At 53.3% G+C, this 17,491-nt stretch overlaps 1 protein-coding gene across 4 annotated transcripts in view; it reads right to left on the bottom strand.

Moving 5' to 3' along the window:
* Positions 1 to 17,491, bottom strand: part of FRMPD3 (FERM and PDZ domain containing 3) — a 55,340-nt gene that overhangs the window by 12,069 nt on the left and 25,780 nt on the right. For 2 of the 4 annotated variants that reach the window (XM_069867499.1, XM_069867500.1), the window contains 8 exons: positions 16,442 to 16,546; positions 15,298 to 15,405; positions 14,649 to 14,780; positions 14,001 to 14,120; positions 13,738 to 13,874; positions 12,801 to 12,924; positions 12,024 to 12,113; positions 10,335 to 10,514 (listed from right to left, as the gene is read on the bottom strand). In XM_069867499.1, the coding sequence (XP_069723600.1) occupies positions 10,335 to 10,514; positions 12,024 to 12,113; positions 12,801 to 12,924; positions 13,738 to 13,874; positions 14,001 to 14,120; positions 14,649 to 14,780; positions 15,298 to 15,405; positions 16,442 to 16,546 (996 nt within the window). The remainder of the gene's footprint in view (positions 1 to 10,334; positions 10,515 to 12,023; positions 12,114 to 12,800; positions 12,925 to 13,737; positions 13,875 to 14,000; positions 14,121 to 14,648; positions 14,781 to 15,297; positions 15,406 to 16,441; positions 16,547 to 17,491) is intronic. The other 2 variants (XM_069867501.1, XM_069867502.1) reach the window with 1 other exon arrangement.

Below are 17,491 nucleotides of genomic sequence, written 5' to 3'. Positions count from 1 at the left end.
CTTGTTTACTACATCCAGGGCAAACCAAGCCCATTTAAAAAACCACTTAAGCCTACACAGTGTGAAAAGCATGAAAACTATTTTGGTTTTCTTGTTTTATAACCACAGGAAGTTCTTAGTACCCATTGGCCAGTTCTGTCCTCTGTTTAACACCTTTTTTTAAGCCACCAAGCCAACTCTGGCAAAGGAAGACTTGGCCTTACAGCACATCATGCTCTGGACCACACAACGCAATAAACCTGAGTGTGAAGCCATGAGCCCTGGGCAGAGCCACATGTGATCCCCAAGCCATGCCAGTCCCTGGCAGAGGATGATTCCTCCTAGAGTCAGGGTAAAGAAGTTCCCTCCTTGGATGCTGTGCAGGAAGAGAAAGGAAAAGATATAACCTGACGTGGAAGAGAAATAATCCGACAAGCGAAGGCGCTCTGCTGAAAGGCTCTTCCCCTGCTTGACAAGGTTCCTTCTGCATCATAGAAAAATAAACCTGAGATGACACAAATCAAAGGGAAAGTATCAATACAGAGAAAGGAGAGAAGAGATTCTCCACGTAGCTTGAAGGCGGCAGGCATGCAGTGGTGAGGGGGGATAACACCTCCTAGCCCAGCTCCAGTCTTGACATAAGTGATGAAAGGAAACCATGTGTTCCAGTTCTGCTGTATAAAACTATACTTAAAACAAGTGCCTTCTACATAGGGTTAAGCCTTCTTGGGGTTTTCAAGCCATCTGTTGAATAAAAAGACATCTGAGCATTCTTCCCCTGCCTGTTACGCAGCAGCGATGATTTGAGTGCTAGCAACAAGAAAGGAAGCAAACGCCAAGGGGATGGAAGCAATGGCCAATGAGTATCCATTACTGGGAGGTTAAACGAAGAGGCCAAGGTGTGCCGAGAATTCCCTTTCAAAAGGAAAAACTAGGGGGATAGTTTCCACCATGTGGAAGTCACACCCCAGACATTCAGAGACATGGGGGACACCAAAAGTGAGTGCCACAGAACCGCTAGGTTGGAAAAGACCCACTGGATCGTCGAGTCCAACCATTCCTATCAATCTCCAACCATTCCTATCAGTCACGGACCTTCACTGCCTCCCTGTCAGTGCTCACTGTCCAGCCCGTGGTGCAGTCCTGGGACCCCAGCTGGGTACCAGTGCTTCTGAGACCCAGCTCTATTTTCATCTTTGCTCAGATACCTCTGCTTCAGGATGGTCCCACCCACGCAGAGATGGGATGTAGGTTCTTGCTAGCAAGAAGCAGCCCCTGGATCAAGCCTCCCTGAAGGGAGACAGGACTGATACATGCTGGTGTTTTTCTTCTACCAGTAAAACACATGCAATGCACCAAGATGCTACAAACTCCCTGCCAGGTGTCCAAGCAAGCCCAGCCTCCAGACCAGCTTCCAACAATGAGTGCGTGGTACTCTGGGGCTAATTGTAGTACTCTGCTCTGAAAAGGAGAAATCTTAATACTGATTAGCATTACAGCTTAGCGAGGGGTCTTAGAAACAATTAGACTCTCATCTTGGCAAGCAAGCGGCATGAGATGACTTCTCTAATTGTCAAGTGTTCAAACATTGTTATTAGGGATTAAATCACTTCAAGGGCAGCTTGAAGCAGTCCACTCGAGCTGCCAGCAGCGCTCCAGCGAGCTTCCCATGGCCTGGGAGCCCGCACTGCAGGGGCTCTGCGTCCTGCTGATGGATTATTGGCTGTTTAAAAAGATACCCAATGTGAGCAAAGCTGCTGCAGTCGGGCTGTGCCTCCCTTGACCTTGGTGGCTTCTCTGCTGGTCACTAACAGGGGTCTGGCTGTAGCCCTTGCCCACATAGGGTGAGAAGACTGAATCTCTTTCACTCACCTAGGTAATTTTGCCAAGATTGCAGCAGCTCAGCTGCCTTCCAGACTGCCACATCTCCCTGAAAGTGGCCAACAGATCTGAAGGTGATTTGTGAAGTCAAGAGGCAACATGATTGCAGCAGCCTTGTTTTCTTGGGAAATCAGGCTACAAAGAGGAGGTGTCAAGGATGACAGCTAACAGAGAAGTTATTTTTAGACATCAGCAATCATCTTGGTCACCCTGTTCCAGGCAGGCGAGGCAAGTGACATCTTGCGGAGACAGCCAGGCTCAGGAGATCCGAGTAAAGGTTGTCTTTCTGAACGGTTGCATGAAAAATCTCCAACTAAGGTCACTAAAGATTTTATTTAGATGGTAAATTCAGTGCAGCTTTGCAGGGAGCTGCTCTAAGTGATAACAACACAGGACTGTGGTCTGTGCTTTGGGCTATACCTGTGTCTTGCAGCAAACTGGACTGATCACCTTTCCTTTGGAAACACCCTGCGAGGAGCACTGAGGGCTCATGCCTATGGTTGGCTCTGCCTGGGTTGCCAGGGGGATGAGGTTTATGGAACATCCCTGCCTCCCTCTGCAATTTTTTTAACTTGGTACTCAGTCTCAACCAGACCTGACAAAAATGCAGCAGCCTGAAAGAGCATGAATCTTCGTAAGTTTTCTAAACCCAGTGGCACAGCAGAGCAGAGAAACTTCAGTGAGCAGCTGGAAGGCAGGGAAGGATGCAGCAGGATCAAAGCTGCCCTCCCTCTAAGACTTGCTCCCTGCCCCATTGGCACTTATTTTTTTCAGAAGTTGCCACAAAATGCAATACTTCTTTCCCAGCTGTTAATTAGGAGATGGTGTTAATCACTGATAGGGAACAAGTTATTAACTAGGTTAACCCTTTGGTTATGCTCCTGCCACGCACTGATTTTTGTCAGGGCAGCAGCACCTTTAGGATGAAAGCTGGTTTTACACAGATGTGAACTTACAGGGAAATCTTACTGCTCTACAAGCGCCAAACATCAGATTTCCAGCCGGATGCACAGATAAAGGTTCCTCTCTGACCTATAATATGCCAACATGAAAAGAAGCAAGTTTTAAAGAGAACACTCTTTCTACATCTAAATGCATAACACCAGCCTGGAATTATTGATGTTCTGATCTTTCACTCATACTGTTTTTCTAGATTTTCTAGTCCTAATGGGAAAAGGACATTTTTTTTCACTCAAAGTTTCCTGCTTGGCAACCAGTCTCTCTGGAAAGTAAAACAAAATACATTTATGCTGGATATAAGAGATGAATTTTCCATTAGCTTATTAAGGCTATAGTGCTTTTCCTATTATGCCATGCCCTTAAATCAAACCTCGTTGTCTTTCTGGAGAATATTCACTTCTTCAGACAAAGGTGAAGGTTTCATAGAAGAATGTTTGGAGGAAATTTTATGGCCAGGGTTATGCTAGAGGATCTTAACAGTCCTCATATTTAAATTAATTTATGACTTGATCTATGCATGCTATAACCCTTGAGCTTATGTGCATCTCCTTTTAATCTCACCCTTTATCACCCTTTGGGTCTTACCCTGCTTCCTTTAATGTAGTGCAGTAGAAAGGTGGGAGATGAATTTACATAAATTATGTTCCCTCGTTTACCTGAGGTGCACTGCCAAATTTATAGTTAATAATATAGGCATCCAGGCCTAACGAGACAGCAGTCAATTTTTCACTTGTACATTGACCTTTCCTTCCCTCCCTTTAAGCATTATTAACTCAGATCTATCAATACCAGGCTGCTTGTGATTAGGACCATTATTTCCCATCTGATGATCAATAAACCTCCTGCCATTGTTAGCAGGAGACGTTCAAGTTTCTGCAGTTTCCCTTAGGGTTTGAGCAGCTGCCACCTCTGCTGGGTGAACAACCTCCCTGCTCCCTGCATGGTCCCACAAAACATCACAGTGGATGGAGAGGTACTTCTATAGACTGCAAACTTGTAGGTGTCTCCTTTTTTCCACTTCAGTGCTGGTGCTGTGTCCAGAGGAAGGCACAGGTCCAGCCTCCACCTTCTCATCATGCTGCTGCCGCCACCCTGGCTGGCTTTCATCTCCCCCACCCATGGCTACTCAAAGGGCTCACATTCTTCCCTGTGGAATTTGTAATAATCAGAGCCTGCTGGCACTTTTGGCATCCTCTACTTTTCCTCTTTTTTGAAGCAAGTTCTCAGGATTCCCAAGGTTGCGGCACCATCAGGCTCCGCTCACGCCTCCAGCACTTTGGATGCCCAAGATCTGCTTGTTTGATTTTTTCTTTTCTTTTTTTTTCCTAATAAACAAATCAAATTTGGCTTTGCAGGCTTGGAAACACATCCCCTCCCTGTGTTGTCTGACTCTTGTGTTTCTGGCTGGCTCCCATCCCAGGTGCCCGCGGGCAGCGCTATGGGTGGTGCTGGGGCTGGCACCACACACTGGTATTTGCTTTGCTTTACATCCAGCTAGAAAGGCTCCGCGAGGGAAGCGAACGTGTATCTGTGCCTCCCACCCCAGCTACTGAGCCAAAGGAAATCTCAATCCCTCCCTCTCTCCCAAGAGATGACAGTGTTTCAGAATGGCTCAATGCAAATAAAGATGAATTCAGCTTAGGGAGCCAGAGCCTTTAGTTCCATCATCACTCCAAAGCCTCGCTCTCTATGTATGAGAAATTTGATGGGCTCCAGTTGTTGCCTGTGCTAGCGGGGGTAATGCTGGCCTCGCCTGCCCTCGTCAGTCTGATGGGGCTCCCCACCCTTTTCAGCCTATAGTTTGGTGAATACATACAGCATCAGCCTCGGCGCAGCACGTGCCGGCCACGCTCCGCTCAGGGAAGCACCACGGGGCTCAAGGCTGGCTGCAGCCCCGCTGGCACTTGCTGCCCCCGGCTCCAGCAGGGAAGGCTTGGAGGCACAGGGGTCACCATCCCATCACCAGTGAGCGGGTGCTGGAAGGATTTGGCCCCTTCCATGGGGGAGAGGAGAAGGCTGCACCCTGGCCACTCACAGCAGCTTTTTATTTCTGCGGCAGGCTGGAAGCACGCCAGGGCCCCCGGGACACCCACATCAATAGCCAGATTCCAGGCACAGCAGCAGCCGGGGACCTTTCTGTATTAATTTTCCCTTTGTTTTCCTCTGTTGAATCTTGATCTCAACTAAAGTGCTGGCTGGCTGCAGGCCCTGCTGGGAGACATGAAGTCAATTACCCCAATGCCTTTGATTCAATTGTGCTCGGTGAGCGGCCAGCGCTGTGGGCTCCTGCCCCGCTGCCCTGCACAGGGACAAGGCGCAGCCTGGGACTGCTCCTCTGTTAAACTGCAGATGCTTTTCCAGGCTCAGCTGATCTGGCTGCCCTTCCCGAGCGTTCCAATTTCATTCAGAGAGCTTTTTTTGCCAATGTCAAAACTGTTAATACAATAAAAATAAAAAGCCCAGTGGCACATTGCTGTATAAATCAGAAAGGAGAAATGCTCCATTTAAAAAGGCATTTCGGTAAGAACAAAATCTTTGCTTCTGCAAGAGCTGCGGAGCCATGCAGCCAGAGCTGCAGCCTGCTGGATCCACCTGGCTGGACATCAGGAGCTGGCTGCAATGAGCCTATGGAGCCGAGCAGCAATCCCCATGCCCCCTACACAGCAGAGCTTGGGGAAGCATGGCAAGCAGCAGTCCCTCTGCCTCCACTGCATCTCATCAGTGCTCCTGGGCTTACCTGGATGCTCAGCAGGAGATGCTGACACTGCCCTTGCTGGGATGCTGGGAGGTAGAAGAGGACTTTGCAGTCCTGAGCTGAGGAGGAGGGGAGATGCGTGCCTGGAACCCCAAATCTGAGCTGGCTCAGGAGCACTGACTGCTCTCAAATGCTGGTCCCAGCACTGCTGGGAAGCTGGAGGGTTAAGCCCCTGGGAGATGCAGGTGTGCAGGGCCCCTAGACCACCAAGACGAGCAGAAAGATCATGGGAGACAACATGTGCCAACAATGTTCCCAGCAAAACTATGAATCAACTCGAGAACCCATACTCAAACACTGGCAAGTCTGGAGCACAGGAGGAAGAGTGGAGAAGTGACAGCCCCAGCAGCGAGGGGGACTTTGCGAGGTAGGAACAACCACACAACCCTGCAAAATGCCCACACCGCTGAAGCACAGCTGGGGAAGCACCGTCTTGCCCTCAGCCGCATACAAGTTCTCAGCATTTCCAAGCAAACTTGCCCTGCTCCCTCTGTGGCTGTCGAGGTGAAACCTGCTCCTCTTCTCCCAGCAGTTCCCTCGGACATTGCAGGGAATAACAACCCTTCTTGGACACAGTAGCAGAGGCCTGGAGGCTTTTTTTCTCTGTACTAAGGTTGTGCAACTCCTCTGTGAAGGGTCCTGCCAGCATTTGTTCCCCACTTGCCGCCCACACAATGGCCAACAGCTAATGAAAACAAAGCAGAGGCACCAGCCCTGGTTTTTTATCCCAAATGGGCTGCTATAAGCAGAAACTGAAGCCCAGGATGGAAAAGCTCCAAACCAAACCAATTAACTACCCAGTGAATAATTTATAAGACAAACACCATTTCTTTCCCTTCTGAACTAAATACAAATGGTTTATGATCTCCTCAAGTCTGTTTGTTACCTGAAAATCTCCCCCAGCTCCTTCCTGGCAGGTATGTCTGGGCTGTGGTTGCAGGCAAGAAGCAGGTAAGGACGTCTGGGCGGCGCTGGCTGGTGCGGCTGGGGTGTGCGGACCTCTTGGCTGATGACTGCTCTGTGACCTGACCCCTTTTTTTAACCCTTAGAATCCACTACACAGCACCAATAAACCTGGCGCTTAGAAATTCAAAATGGCCTTTCTGCACAAATCCCGTAAGTGTCACCAAACATCTGCTGTTTCCACAGTAACCCAGCAAGCAGCTGCGACGGGCTGGTACCACCCAACCTATCCAGGCTGGCTCATCCGCATCCCTGCTGTTACCTGGGAAACGCACCGGAGCTGCCCCAGCACCAGCATCCCGCAACACGGCACCAGGCAAGGCGCAAGGGCCCCCACCTGCCCTGCAATCCACAGGGCTCCGACAGGCTTCCAGGGATGATACGGATTTGAGTGTATGTCCCAGAGCAGTCAGGACACTACTTTGAGCGCAGCCCTCTAAAGGTTTACGATTCACGGTGGAAACGGATTTATTCGCAGCCCAGTGTTTTGGCCAACGCATTCAGTGCTACAGAGTAATTGCAGAAAGCAGATCAGCGCTGCAAGTTAATGATCTTTTTGTGTGCTTTTCTTAGCCTGCCTCATCCATCGCTATCCTGCGTAGGATTAGCGTACACCTCATTTTGGAGCAGGCATTCCAGCTTTAAAATCAAGCCCTTTGGGTAACAGTTAAATGAAGACAGATAACAGCAGCCTCTGCACTGGCAGGGTGCTGTTGAGCCCACTGAGATTCACAAATGGGATGCTCGCTCCACCCCAGGAGGCTGAGGGGCTCTTGGTGGCTGTAGGAAACTGCCTGGAATTGCTCGGGGAGATAACGCTGCCGTGTACGTACACGTGCTCATGGGAAGTTGTACGTGAGCTGCCTTTTCCCCAGCCACTGGGAGGCTGGAGAGAGGGGACATGGGAGCAAGTCTGCTCTTACAGCAGGGAAGGGTGCTACGGAGAGAATTACTGCTGCAGAGCGTGGCTGAGGGGAGTGGCACTGCAGGATCTGTGGAGAAGCCATGTGGGAATTGCCACCTAATTTATAGCAGATGGACGTCAGCATCACCTCAGCCTCCAGCACATCTGCTGCTCCTGCGGTCAGTCTCGCTGGACTGTGCCAGGGAGGGGATGGTGGCACCGGAGGGGACTGTGTGCCCCATTGCAAACTCGATGTGCTTCTGGAGCAGAGCTGACGCCACACATCTCCCCACACATAGCGAGGTGGCCATGCAGCCATGTGACAGTGGGAACACGCTGTGCTCTAAGCACTTGCAGCGAACCATGAGCAATTAATCATGAGATCTTGCCCAGCCTATTATAATGTATTAAAATAACGATTTATCCATACATATTTGAGGGATGTGGGCACCAGGAGGAAGCAGAAGGGTGCAGACAATATCTCTTGGTTGTATCTGCTTTGTAAGCAGTAAGGAGGAGACTTGGCACGTTCCTGCATAGCCTCGGCAGCCAGAGGGACTGGGCAGGGAGGGATTCCACCTGCTCAGGATGCAGGGAGAGAAGTTTGAGGGTTTTGAAGGGCAGGGACAGGCACAACAGGGCACCAGGACTTCACCTGGGCAATGACTGACCTCACTGGGATGCAGAAGGTGGAATACTACAGTTGACAAATACCTACTGAACTACAAATGACAAAAAAGGGCTTCACCGATGAAGCTGTTAGGGGGGACAGTTAAAGCAGAGGTGACTGGGGTGTTAACGCAGTTCAGCAGAACCTCTGGACCACGCGCAGTGGCAGCAGGAAAACAGACTTGGAGGAATTAATGAGCTTGGTGAGAGAAAGTACTAAAATCCACCATGAGAGAAGGCAGCAGGAGAGTCCTAAACAAATCCATCATGATTACATCTATGAGGCTACGGCTGAAATAGAGAGCACAAGGAAAGGGCTGCAGAGAAGGCTGAGGCTTAGAGACCCCTCAGGAGATGAGGAAATGTGGAGGCAGTCAGAAAAGCAGCTCAGCTTCATCAGCTTGGTGGCAGGGAGGAGGGATGACTGTAGGGGCAGCAAAACTGACCTATGGGCAAAGGCTCAGAGGGCTTATGTAGATACACCCTGTCTTCTGTGCAGCACCACAGCTCCACTGTGTCAGATGTCATGGCACGAGACAGCCCCTGCCAAGCACTGCTCCTGTCTAAATTAGCCCAAACTTGATCCTAACTCTGTCCTGTTGAATGCAAGGTGGGAGCAGAGGAGAGGATAAGGCTTGGCATTTATCTGTCAGATCGCCGTCTCTCAACTCTGTCTTTCCCCATGGGGCAGGAAATGCTGGGAGCAGGGAGGCAGTGACACTGAGGATGTCCTGGAGCAGGCACACGGGTACCAGCTGTGAGTCTGCTGGAGATGTGTCCTAAGTTATTAAAAAACTGAGCAAAGGCCAGTGGAAGTTCTCCTTAGGATCTTGCGGCTGCTGGATCAGCAATCAAAGAAGTCAGTATAGATTTTACCGTACTGCTGACAGTTCTTCTGAAGGGTGTGGGACCCAGGAGAGACAGGAGAGTGCAAGGGGTGAGGAGGGGTGGTAGGGCCAGACCACAGGGATGGACTGCCAGAACCACACAACAGCTCTGGTAGGATTTTAATGCACGGGGCCCACGAGGGCATGTACGCCAAGGAGTGGAAAGTCTGCTATGTGTGCTGATGGGAAGGATAATGCAGGTAGCTGGCAAGGTACCTGTGGGGTGGCTACTGGAGACAGTGACACCCATGCGCAGGGATGCCCAGTGATGTCTTCGTGCACTCAGAGCCTGACACCCCATCCCATCATTTACAGTTCACTCAACAATCCTGTGTGGCTTGACAAGTTCCACAACTGCTGCTAATCATAGAGTCCTAGAATCATCAGGTTGGAAAGGACCCACTGGATCATCGAGTCCAACCATTCCCATCAATCACTGAACCATGTCCCTCAGCACCTCGTCCACCTGGCCCTTAAACACCTCCAGGAAAGGTGACTCAACCACCTCCCTGGGCAGCCTGTTCCAGTGCCCAATGACCCTTTCCGTGAAAAATTTTTTCCTAACGTCCAGCCTGAACCTCCCCTGGCGGAGCTTGAGGCCATTCCCTCTTGTCCTGTCCCCTGTCACTGGGGAGAAGAGGCCAGCTCCCTCCTCTCCACAACCTCCTTTCAGGTAGTTGTAGAGAGCAATGAGGTCTCCCCTCAGCCTCCTCTTCTCCAGGCTAAACACCCCCAGCTCTCTCAGCCGTTCCTCATAAGGCTTGTTCTCCAGCCCCCTCACCAGCTTTGTTGCTCTTCTCTGGACTCGCTCCAGTACCTCAACATCCTTCTTGTGGTGAGGGGCCCAGAACTGAACACAGGATTCGAGGAGCGGTCTCACCAGTGCCGAGTACAGAGGGAGAATAACCTCCCTGGACCTGCTGGTCACACCGTTTCTGATCCAAGCCAAGATGCCATTGGCCTTCTTGGCCACCTGGGCCACTGCTGGCTCATGTTCAGTCGCTGTCAACCAACACCCCCAGGTCCCTCTCCTCCAGGCAGCTTTCTAGACAGACTTCTCCTAGTCTGTAGCACTGCATAGGGTTGTTGTGCCCCAAGTGCAGGACCTGACACTTGGCCTTGTTAAACCTCCTGCCGTTGGTCTCATCCCAGTGGTCCAGCCTGTTCAGATCCCTTTGGAGCCTCCCTGCCCTCCATTGGATCCACAAGAAATGGATCTGAGTCCGTAGAAATCCCCAAGCAGACATACAACATGCACTTGTGTCCTGAACCCCAAACCACAGCCTCCACACTGCCTCCCCTTCCCAACGCCCGACCCCATAGCAGCCGTGCCTACCTTGGCATCCAGTATGCTCGTCTCCACCCGGGCCACCCCATGGTTCTCCCTGAAGAGCTGGATCTTGCTGACCTTGCTGAACTCCGACAGCACAGTTGTGAGGTTGGTCTTCAGGTCGATGACGTGGCTGATGCCGTGCCGGGGTCCCACCAGAAGCGTGGTGGCTGGCTGCTTCTCATCCTTGGTTGCATGAGCACATGGAGAAAGAGAGACAGAGAGACTAGGTGAATAAATACCCGTTGGGGCTGCACAGGTTGCACCTGGCTCTCCCCGTGGAGCCAAGGCTCGATGTCGGCAGCTCAGACAGCTCCTGGGTGGCTTTTGCAGAGCAGCAGGTGAAGCTGGTGCTATGACACCCCTCCTCCTCCCTCCCCCCAGCCTCTCTGCAAACCTGGGAATGGTGTGCTGGATACCAAGGCTATTTAAAAATAAAGCACTGAACTGATGGTCCACATGAAATATTCAGACCTGCTGGTGCCACTACAGAAAAGTAAAAGCGTGTCACAAATCTGCTTGATCTGACATTGCCTCTGAGAGAAGGAATCAGAGAAAGGAGTGAATGCATTTTAGGAAAGAAAAAAGACTGAAACCTTGAATGAAAAAAAAAATATCTTGCTCTGGTCTTCCCAGGAAGGACGCTTCAAGCCAGACCTGGAGGTGAGGAGAAGCAGGATAGAAGACAATAAGATTACTTTCTACCACTTACACATGTTTCAGCTCCTAGGCTGCCTCAGAGTCATTGCTGTGGTGTCTGAGATGAAAAAAAAAGCCAGGCACCCATGCCAGAGGTGAGTGGCCCAATGCTACACGGCCAGTCAAGTGTCAGAGACAGGCTCTGAGTGCTCAGCCAAGCACTGACCAGACACCATCTGGTTCTGCCTTCTGCCCGTTGAGCTGCGAGGCGAGGAGCTCTGAGGTGTGGTGGAAGCAGAGCAGCTCAAAGGCTGCAAGAGATGGAACCCCGGATGCAAAGCAAGGGAATCCAGGGAAGTGCTGAGACCTTGGATGAGGGTAAAGGGAAGGATGGCAGAAAGGTGTCACTTACATGGAGAACCCTGCATGGGAGGTGGAGCGAGAGAGATGGAGAGGTGAGCCAGGCAGCAGGGAGCCTTAGCAGGTCCACTGGGCTGCTGTTTGGCTTGGTGGCTTTCCTCCTGTCATGGAGAAAGTGAGGTGGCTTGGGTGAGGGGTGGGGGTGTCTCTGATGGAGATGAGGGAGAAGTGGGATGTGGTGGCAGCATCCTGAGAGCTGCAAGCAGCGGTCAGGCTGGACCACTGCTGGTGGAGATGGTAAGGCCAGTCAGGCAATTCTCCAAGAGGACAAGCAGAAAACATCCTGGTGGTGCCAAGGGTGGCCCTCTTCCAAGACGGGTGGGAGGATGCTGCCAGGGCAGGACTGAGCTTTAACCGTGTGTCTGAAACTACTCCAAATTCTTTGAGCAGGTCATCTCATCGCCCAAAAGGCCGGCGAGAACAGAGCCAACCCTGACCCTGCAAAGCTGATGATCTGACCTAATTTCAGCAGAGAGGCTCTGAAGGCTTTTCTGGATGGGCTTGGACTCCAGCAGGGCAGAGCAAGAGATCAAGGGATGCAATTTCTGTGGGAGCCACGTCTGCGCCGGCTCTCCCCTCCAGTTCACACTCAGGACCAGTGCTAAGCACTTCCCAGCTCATTTTGAATTACCGTACCAGTCCCACTGTGTTGAAGAGGACTCCAGCAAAGGTGGGCAGCTCGTTCAGGATCCGCAGGTACTGCAGCTTCGCCTGCGCCGTGGAGACCTGACAAAACACATCACGTGGGTGATCACCACCAGCACAGGGGCAGAGAAATGCAAGAGGCTGGCGCGAACTCAGGAGCTCCCAAGCAGGGGTGCACAGTGTGTTGAGAGGCAGCCTGGGGCATGGGCTGTGCTAGCAGTGAGCCCGGGGGCTTGACATGGGGTGGAAAGGGTCTCCAGTCCCCTGTCATCCTGGGCAGATGCTGGGAGGTAACTCAGAGCAGAGGCACTGCCAGGGAGCAGCCTGGATGCTTGATGTATAATCCCCTTGGGGGATGTATAATTCCCCCTGAGATTTATAACTCTCCTGACGGACCCCTAGGGAGCTCTGACAGCTGCAGGGACCAAGGCAGTAGCTCAGCAGCCTCCTCCAGAGCGTTCCAAGCCCAGAACCAGACATAATGATAAACACAGACTTAACTGATGTGTGCTGCTCTGGCCAAGCTGAGAGCTGGCTCTCGGCTGATCTCACCCCACTGATCCTCACTGCAGTCCCAAACTCCAGATCAGCTCTTGGAAGTGGGTTCAGGAGAGGGAGTAACTGCCTGGCTGTCACCCTGGGATTTATCTCCCATCCAAGAGGATTTAAGCAGGAGTCCCTGAGCAGCCAAGGACAAGAGGACGGCTGGGGTGGGGGGCACACAGCCACCCACCAGCCCTGAGCTGTGACTGTGCATGTGGGACCCACCTTGGTGCCACCGGGTTGGTTCTGGTGGGCTTTGAGCTGCTGCGAGAGGGATTTCCGGAGGCTCTTCTCTTTGATGAGCTGCAGGAGGGATGGGGGCAAGAAGGGCTCCAGGCCCCACTCCTTCCTGCGGGGAGGGAAGTTTGCCTGAGCCACCAGGCCAGAGACCCTGCTGATGGGCACAGAGGGCCAGAAACCAGGGATGATGCCCGAGAGCATCCTTTTGCCATCAGAGGGAGCTGAAGCTGCACCAGCACTTCTTTGATCTCAGCTGCAGCCCCCCCAGACTGGGTCCCCAAGTAGATGGGACCCCTGGATGGTGTTACAGCCACCAGCACTGGGCTAGGGAGTGCAGTGGTTCCAGGCTCTGCAGATGAGCCCAACTCCCACTCGCCTTCATGTAAGTTTAATGGATGCTGGGAAAATCTCCAAACTTCTTTTGGGGTCCTCCTGGGATGCCACCTCCCCTCTTCCTCCCTGTGCACACTGAGCAAGGCCAGTCTGCACGGACAGACTGACTCTGTGTGGGCTTGAAGACCAACCGGGAGCTGCAGGAGAGCTGAGGCTGCACGACTTGGTGATGGGCTGAGATTACGCAGGCACAGTGCCTTCTCCTTGCCTTGGATGCCAGGTTCCACCTGGCATCCAAGGCAAGGAGAAGGCACTGTGCCTGCCCAGGTTCCCATGGAAATGAGCCTGGGCTTCCAACAAATATCCCAGCCCCAGGAAGGCTGCTACACATGGCTGGATGTCAGTATGCAGGGGTCTCACATGGCCCCGTGGTGGGACCAGGGGCTGCCTGCCACTCCTGCCAGCTCCAGGGGGGCATCTCACACTCAGCACCCCAAAACGTGGCTGGGAGCAGCTGAGTGATGTAGGAGCTGTGAGCAGGGGCACGGGGAGGGGACATGGCAGCATGGAGAGAGGGAGGAGGACTCACTCCACGTTCTTGAGAGAGATCTTCTGGCTGGGGCGGGTGGCCGAGACGGTGATGTAGATGTGGAGGGCAGCCAGCCCCAGCAGCATCTCCGGCTTGGGGTCTGTGCCAAAGCGCTCTCTGATCACATCGTTGCGGCTCTGCAAGAGGGAGGAGAGGTGTCCTCAGACAGCCATGGGGACAGGGACCTGCCACCTGAGGAAGGGATGGCTCCACATGGGTCGCAAGCATCATCAGCTCCCAGTTCCTAGGGGTGAGTTCCCTACCTGGATGTACAGGTACTCGAATGCTGCAGGATCCCGGCGCAGCAGCTCCACTGGGTCCTTGGGGAAGAAGCTCACACGGAAGAGGCATTTCATGCCATGGTAGTGTGTCCTCTGCACAACCTGTGGCAGGAGCAGAGGGAAGTAGTGAGCCCAGTAGCTGCACATTTGCCTGCAGAGCAGGAGACCCTCTCTTCTCCTCCCAGGAGGGGAATTTGATTTCTCTTCTCCACACACCACCTGATCCTTTCATCCCAGGAACAGCCCAACCTTCTTTGGTGCGACAGCTTTGCCTGGTGCTGCAGCAGTTTATGCTACCAAGGCTAATGCTTCCTCTACGATCCCAATTTTACCCCTAGTCCTGGTGCAGCACCAGCCTCCTGGGTCTCCAGACAGGCCCGGGATGTTGATGAACGCTGTCTGCAGCTGCCCAGGCTGGAGCACAGAGCATTTCCACACTGTTGTCAGGGTGAGACATGCAAACCCCTGACCATTTCTCTCTCTGCACCCCTGAGACCGCAGGACCACGCGAGAGCCAAGGAGAGGCTACACCACTCCATGGCACAACCGCAGCCAAGCCCCGTGCTGGTGGGAGAAGAGCCTCCCCTGTGCCCCAGCCACCCCAACGCCCTCCTACGCCCAGCAGCTTACGTGGGCCAGCGGCTGCTTGTCCTGGAGCACCAGGAACCGGTGGCTCCGCTCTGGGCTGGAATATTCCAGGACTAGGGCAAAGTGCTCGATGTGCCTCAGAGACAGGCGGTCCTGCAGCGTCACCATCACGTCCTACAAAGGGCACGGACAGGCTTGGGTGTGAGGCACTGGCTGAAATGCCCCCTCCTCCCTGGCACCTGGGGGCACAGCAGCGCGGGATGAGGCTCTGCAGTGCTGAAAGGGTCTGCGGGATGGTACCCAGCCACTGCTGAGCAAAATGACATTGCAGCAGCAGGCGACCAGCAGCCAGACCTCCAGCACCTTGGGGAACACCTCAGTGCTTTCGGGGGGGCTGTGGGGAGCTGGCTCTTGGCAGGGTGACTTGCAAGAGCTTTCCCCCTGGCTGGAAGGCAGGCTCACAGTGAGGAGAAACGTAGAGTGGGAGAAAGACAGTAAAAACCCATCCCTGCCAGCTGCAAACCGTGTGGCCCGAAGAGGTGGAGGGGCTATCTATCACGCAGTGGCAGTCTGCAGGCAGCCAAGCGCTGCTGCGTCGTTTGTGCAAGGAAGCAGGAGACAAGGAAAAACAGATTGGGCAGGCGGGAGGAGAGAAGCCTCTCAGCGCCATGGGGGAAGCAGAGAGACCCACCTTCACGGTGGTTCGGCCATCGAATGTGAAGGATTTGATCTGCCCGTTCTCCAGGAAAACCTTCAGCACGTTGGGGATGAGGAGGAGAGCTTCTTTCTTCAACATGTCCTGGCACACGGGGCCGGCAACAAGGGAGGCGAGCAGGACGAGGGGCACGGAGAGACGGAGGGAGGGTGGAGAGAGAGACTGAGTGTCAGTGATGGAGCAGTTACGGTCATCCTCCACTTCCCTGGGCTGATGCGCCAAGAGGCACATTTCCCTTGAAAATCCAGTGTCTCTGCTGAAGCATTGAGATGCGCAGAGCTAGAGCAATTCAGAGCTGCCTGACAAATTCACTTCCCCAGCTCCCAGCAGCCGCAGCGGGAACAGAGCATCTCCCTCACTCTGTCCAGCACCCGGCAGAGCCGTGCCCATGCCGGGCAGCCTGTCCCACTCCCCAGCTGCTGTCCCAGAGGGGAGGCAGCTGGTTCAGAGCTGATCCCCCTTTCCTGACCCATAATCCAAGCCTAACCCAACTCAACCTTGCACATGCCCTGTGTGGGAAGTTGGGTGAAGGCTGATTTTATTTAGCAAGAAGCGTTTAAATCAGATAATTACTTAATTGATTTTGCTTAAAAATAGAATTTGCTAGAAGCGCTTTACAAGGTTTTTTTTTCAGTTTTGTTTTTGGTGTTTGTTTTTTTTTTTTTGCATGCTGCTTAATAAAACCTTTCTGCAATTAAGAGATAATGGCACTGGGCTGGAACGCTACTGCAGCATAACAGCTTCTACTGTCACGCAGCTGTGCCCTAGTCACCCTGTCCCGTGCACCCGCGCTTCTGGGAAGCCTCTGGCACGAGGTTGGAAGCCACAGCCCCTCCTTAGGGCAGGTGCTGGCACTGCCCAGGTGCCAGACCTCGGTGGGACTAGATTTCCAAAGACAATTTCTGGGGCTCCATCCAGATGGAGGGACTGAGGAGGACCACAACATGTCCCCCCCAGCACTGCCCCAACACCCTGAGTGCACCCAAGGGCATCTGCCTGGAGGGGCTGCCCAGGTCACAGGAGCCCAAATCAGGGGAGAGAAGCCCTGCAGCCTTTGGCCACCTCGTGTGCCTCAGCACTGGGGATGGTGAATCACAGAGGAAGGCAGGGCAGGACTTACTGGGTCCGTCTCACCGACTGTCACCTGCTCTGAAAATCGGACCTTCGCCGGGTTGGACCTTAGCTTCGCCTTCTTGGCTGCGCTGATGAAAGCAGATTTGGGAGACTGGAAAGAGAGCACCGCGTAAATCACCTGCCTGCCCTGGGAGCCATGGCATGGGGAGAGCCAGACATGGGGCTCAGAGAAAGCCTCTCCGAAGCCAGCGTGATGATGGGGAGCGGGCATGAAAGAGTGGGGGAGAAGTGAGTCACCTTTGCTGTGGTCACACAGCACTGCAGGCAGGGTCAGAACCATGAGCAGCAGCCCCTTCAAGTCACACCAACCCTCAGTGTGACGGGGCAGGCTGCACCCTCAGCAGGAACATGTGTCTGACACCCCTGTGCAGGCTGAGAACCAGCAGACACGAGCCAGGGCTTGCTCACTGGTTCTGGTGGGAGAGGTGAGCCCCTCCATCTGGGTCTGCAGCTGCAAAGAGAAGCCAGGTGGCTGGGAGATGGCAGGACCTCGGGCAGCCCTGTGAGACGTTCTGGTGGCAGTGCTGGGCACCAGGGAGCCTCTGCCTGCACGTACTCCGGCACAGAGGTAGTTGCGCTGCAGAGCTCTGAGCATCTGAGGGTGCTGGTGTCAGTTAAGCAGCTCCTCCTGGCTGGTGGCCATCCAGGATAGGAGGAAAAAAAAAGCCAATTTGGAGCTGAGCATATGCCCTACTGATGGAACTGTGCTGGGCAGTGGCATCTCCTTCCCTGAGAGAAGCAGAGAAGAACTCTCACATTTATCACCTTCACTGGCATCAAAGGGCTCAGTAGAGCAGAAATGATGCTTTGCCACCGCCGCTGCCTTGCCACCACAGCTCCATCTGCTCCAGTGCCACAGGTGCTGAGCCCCAGTGCACCAACACCACCAAACTGTATGGATTTAGGGACATTTTCCTCCCCCTCTCCTGTGAGGAGGCAGTGATGAGGACAAGGAGATGGCTGTGTGCCCATACTGACCCTGCGAGCCTGCGGCAGCTCTCAAACCTGACAGCTCGGAAGAGCCTTGGGGTAGTGG

The sequence above is a fragment of the Phaenicophaeus curvirostris genome, chromosome 13 (assembly GCF_032191515.1).
Source record: "Phaenicophaeus curvirostris isolate KB17595 chromosome 13, BPBGC_Pcur_1.0, whole genome shotgun sequence".
Taxonomy (NCBI): domain Eukaryota; kingdom Metazoa; phylum Chordata; class Aves; order Cuculiformes; family Cuculidae; genus Phaenicophaeus; species Phaenicophaeus curvirostris.
The sequence above is the reverse complement of the archived record's forward strand: the minus strand, read 5'-3'. Positions and strand labels throughout refer to the sequence as shown.